At 39.1% G+C, this 5,105-nt stretch overlaps 1 protein-coding gene across 1 annotated transcript; it reads left to right on the top strand.

The window, feature by feature from the left end:
* The first annotated feature begins 2,139 nt into the window (after positions 1 to 2,139).
* LOC124158867 (zinc finger MYM-type protein 1-like) lies at positions 2,140 to 5,105 on the top strand. Its single transcript, XM_046534259.1, has 2 exons — positions 2,140 to 4,655; positions 4,812 to 5,105. Exon 1 carries the CDS (start codon positions 2,515 to 2,517, stop codon positions 4,651 to 4,653), a length of 2,139 nt encoding a protein of 712 aa, XP_046390215.1. The 5' UTR covers positions 2,140 to 2,514; the 3' UTR covers positions 4,654 to 4,655; positions 4,812 to 5,105.

The following is a 5,105-nucleotide window of genomic DNA, read 5'->3' as shown; positions in this document are numbered from 1 at the left end:
AAGAATAGTAAATTTATTGCAATAAACCGAAACCTTTAATTTCCTACTTTTTACATTAGTGTTTTCGTACGATTGCATTTTAGGTATAACGGCGAAGAATATAGGGAGTAACATACGGACACAGAGGAGATTTTAAGTAACATTTAAGCAGTGTAAAAATCGCTTACGTCAGTGAATGCGAAGTCTAAAAGTCGTGCCTAAAACTTGGGCGTGATAGCCACTGGGGCAGGGGTGGGCAATTGTTAAGGCTCGAGAACCACTTTGTATGAACGGAGCTTTTCGGGGAGCCGCGCACCGTTTACAATGATTGCATTCATCAGTTAGCATTATATTTAATTTCAGAAAAAATATAAACTGTATAATAAAAATTAAACAATAGTGGTTGTTCTATTCTACTTTTTTATTTGGTTAATTTTATATTAGTTAGATTTCTAGCTACTAGCATATTTAATTATATAATCAATGTAATGAGACAAGTGTATACTATCACTTTTTTTAAATTCTGTGTCGGGCCATCACAAAATGTGGCGGGCCGCATGAGGCCCGCGGGCCACAATTTGCCCACCTCTGCACTAGGGTAATAAACCTCGACGAATATTTCAATCATTAAACAGGTCAGTTACAGCTTTCATTTCACTGATCTTTCATTACTCTTATTTCTTAAAACATCTGTGAAGGCATTATTCTGAGGAAGTTTTAAATAGCCTCTATTTACTGGGCAATAAAGGCTCAGTGGATGCGGGAGAAGCATAAATTTTAACCTTGGCCTAACGGATGTAGAGATGAGCGAACCATGGAGCATGGAAAAAAAATTTTATCGTTCAATTTTACCTTAACGATGCAAGCAGAATTTACTTCACCGTGTGCCAAATTGATACTATAGCAAGGTTAAAAATAGCCTTTTAATAGTGCATTGGTAAAAATAGGTGATCAAACGAGAATCCATTAATGCGCTATTTCTCGATATAAAATGTGAAAAAATCATTCGAGTGGTAGCCATAAATCCACCCTTGGAGGTAAGTTATTTCAATGATCTAAAATAAAGAATGTATGGCATCCACTACGGATTATTCCTACTCATTCATAGCATTAAGAAATCAAGTATCACGTTTCATGTAAATTCCATAAACCTAATTCCGTTTCCACAAAACCGCCTTCAGTTTTCTCTTGTTATCTCGGACATTTCTGTCCTTGCTGCAACTTACATCCCAATTCCCTCTTACAGCAGGAGGACGAAAGCAAGTAACCCATCGTGGAATAAAGCATGAATTCAGGGAATACAACAAATATGTAAGTTTATGACATAATTATGTTAACTCGGCAACGCAATAAGTGTGTAAAGATTGTATTCATTCGGATCCTTGGTGGCTGTAATCGTCAAAAAGTATCCTGAAAATGTCATGGATCGGTTTTGACACAAAGTACATTGCTTCAGTGATGTACCTCGCTGTTTACACAAGCCGCAGCATCAACAAAGTGCACCCAGTTCTCTTAAGTGATAACTCAGTTATTCCATAATTCCGAATGCATGCTCTATATATATGCTTTCCACGAAGATCTTAATAAACTAAACACAATTTCAAAAACACCGACAACTTTTCGGTTTGCGATGGAATTCTTCTTTCCAGGTTCGCAGGATACACCTTACGCCAGTGGCGGCTCGTGCTATAGGTTCACTGGTTCAGTGAACCCCCAAAATAAATTGCTGCTTTGACATTTACCTAAACGGAAACGGAATTGTAAGATTTATCTTGGAAATTTCATTAAATACGTTTCAAAATTTTTGAAAGAGGGCTGAAGTTACCGCGCGTGAGCTCTACTGCTGTGCTCAGCTGTGCTGAGTTCAGTAGGAAGAATGAACCTCCTGACTTAGGCGCGGGGTTGGCGGAGGGAGGGGGGCTTGCGGCGGAATAACATGGTCTCGGAGCTGCAAAGACAGTGCAGCGACAACCGACTTCTCCCGAGAGTAACCGAACGTGTCCGAACGGTTCACGAGTCTGCCAATCCCGTAAACTGCACAACAAGAGGTTTGTCATGTCCGCCGCTAGAGTTGTTTTCGCTCCGCGCGCATTAAAATCAGCTTCAAAAATCGCCACTCGAGGCGCTGACATGCAACGGTATTCAGGGTCCTCTGAATGGCTGTTCTCGACGCTACTCTTTCTCTATATTACTCTTCGTCAGAGTCCTCTATATTGGATTCTCAGCACCACTCCCTCACTTCATAAATAGAGGACTCTGGATACCGTTGCTCGTTAGCGTCGCAAGTGGCGATATTTGAAGCTGATTTTAATGCGCGCGGATAAGTGTGCACAGCGCTGTCAACAGCTGGCGCACGATATCGCTGCAACTCATTTGTTTACTACAATTTTTAAGTTACGTCTCTGTCAGTCAGTATTGGTCAGTATCACGAATAGTGTTTCACCGTACTGAATGTGTCATCGTGGATTGTAAATTATTTCAGTTGATTGTGAGCGACTGTATAGTGTGGGCTTAGTGCTTCGAAACGTGTCAAGGATGAACAGTGTTGCATCATTACTTAGTAGTAACTTTTGTGCCCTAACTCTTGAACAAAAATGTGCAATCAAAGCACTAGGCAGACCGACGCCGCCTTTGGACATTCGTCTACAGCAAAGTTCTCGAGGCAAAAACTACACTCGTATATTCAAGTCACATCTGTATGATAGAAATTCGTGGATTTGTGGATGTGAAGTAACCAATAGATTCTTTTGCTTCCCGTGTCTTCTATTTTATAAAGGAAAGGACACAACATGGACAACTACTGGAGTTTCAGACTTGAGTCATCTTACCCAGAAAATAAAAAAACATGAAACATCTTTGTATCATAAGAATGCCTGCTTGGATTTATCCATCTTAGGTCGTACTGAAATAAGGCAACAACTCAGTGAAGCTTTTAGGCTTAATGTTGAGAAAAATAACGACCAAGTCAGGAAAAATCGGTATGTCCTTTCAAAAATAATTGATTGTATTCGGTTTTGTGGAGAGTTTGAACTAGCTTTGCGTGGACATAATGAAAGAGATGACTCCAATAACCCCGGTATTTTCAAAGGATTAGTGAATTTCTCAGCTACATTAGATACTATTTTGAAATCACACCTGGAAGTTGCCACTGTTTTTAAAGGTACGTCCAAGGAAATTCAAAATGACCTGTTAGATTGTATGCTGCACGTCTGCAAACTACATATTCTTGAAGAAATTCGCTCAGCAGATTTTGTGTCTGTGATTGCTGATGAAACTACAGATGTGTCTGCTAAAGCTCAGATGGTTGTAGTGTTTCGCTCTGTTCTCAAAAGTGGGTTGCCTATCGAGAGATTTTGGACATTTCTAAACCCTAAACATCATGATGCTGAAACATTATTCGCCTGCATAAAACGTGTTCTTGTGGAAGTGCTAGGAGAGGCCAAAAACAAACTTATCTCACAAAGCTATGATGGTACAAATGTAATGAGTGGCCAATTCAATGGTGTTCAGACACGTGTCAAGGCGGAGTATCCAAATGCACACTTTGTACATTGCTACGCGCACCAGCTCAACTTGGTCATGGTTCAAGCAACAAGTCAAAACAAAGAAGTGAGGGTATTTTTTGCAAATCTTCAAGAGGTGTGTACCTTTTTTAGCCAGTCCTCACAGAGAGCTGACATTTTGGATGAAATAGTTGGAAAACGACTTCCTTCTGGCTCTTCAACAAGATGGAACTACAATTCAAGATCCGTATTAGTAGTTCACCAAAATATTCAAGAATTAATAGAATGCTTTGAAAAAATTGAAGAAACAAGCAAAATGACTTCTACTTTGAATAAAGCTCAAGGACTTAAACTGAAACTGCAGCAACCAGAGTTTAAATACTGGCTCGAATTCTTTTCAAAGGTTATGCCTCATGTAGATATTTTGTATAGCTCACTGCAAAAGAAAAATATAAACCCTGTTTGGGCAAAGGAAGCAATTTCCTCTTTCAAAAGAGAAATACAGAAAGTAAGGGAGAGTGTGGAAAGCCTGGCCACAGCAGATGAATCAGCAGAGCCTAGACCAAAGAGAAATAAGGTGGAAAACTGGCAAACATTGCGAAATGCAGCTGCCAAGGAAGTTTGTGACGCTATAGCAGCAGAGGCAGAACGCAGATTCGAATTCACTGGTCATCTAGTTGCAGCAAACTTGTTTGACAACGAAAATATGTCCGGCTATAGAAAAAGGTTTCCTGATGATATCCTAAACACGACAATAGAATCATTTGGTTTTCTTGACAAAAATAAACTAAGATGCGAGCTTCAGCTTATTTACAGCAGAGAAGATTTTAAAGAAGTTAAGAAGGCCACTCATTTGTTGTCATTCCTTCTTGAAAACAATTTAGAACAATGTTTCAGTGAAACGGTGAAACTGCTAAAAGCACTGATCACAATACCAATGACAACGGCAGAAGCAGAACGTTGTTTTTCATGTCTGAAAAGAATTAAAACCTTCCTCAGAAGCACAATGGACGAAGACCGGCTTACAGCACTTACCATGATGTCAATTGAAAAAGAGATGGCCCGCAATATAGTGGACTTTAATGAGAAGGTGATTGACCATTTTGCCGCAAAAAAGGAGAGAAGAATGGACTTCATGTTTAAACATACAACAACTGCAGGAGTCGCTTAAAGGTTCTTATTAAAATTAGTGTGGTTTAAGTCTCATTTTAACAATGAATGTAACTTAACTGTGTAGAATATCTGTAGCTGTACGATTTTATTAGTTAAAATATACAATTGTAAAAAAATTGCCAAAGTATTAATTGCAACTTGATATTCTGATAACAGCAAGAATCTCAACTCTCGGCTCAGCTTTCGAGAGTGAGGATGGGAAAGTGTCATTTTGAGAATCGGTTCGAGTTTAAAAAATATCAAATTTCATGCAACTTCTTTATTTCATGATGTCCCTGCGAGGAAAAATCTGGGGGGGGGGGGTGACGCCATTGAGCCTGCCTCATATAGCTATTTGTGAATTTGCAATTGCCTAAATCGTGTGTACATCAAATTAAATATGCTGGGGTTCTATTACCATTAAAAACTAAGCATAAAATATTTCAATATGCAAGCATTTGTAGGATGCTA

Source organism: Ischnura elegans, chromosome 5, assembly GCF_921293095.1.
Source record: "Ischnura elegans chromosome 5, ioIscEleg1.1, whole genome shotgun sequence".
Taxonomy (NCBI): domain Eukaryota; kingdom Metazoa; phylum Arthropoda; class Insecta; order Odonata; family Coenagrionidae; genus Ischnura; species Ischnura elegans.
Note: the sequence above shows the minus strand (reverse complement) of the source record. Positions and strands in the feature narration are given on the sequence as shown.

What these genes read in the sequence shown, in the direction of transcription:
- LOC124158867 (XM_046534259.1), top strand. Translation starts at nt 2,515, where the DNA reads ATGAACAGTGTTGCATCATTACTTAGTAGTAACTTTTGTGCCCTAACT.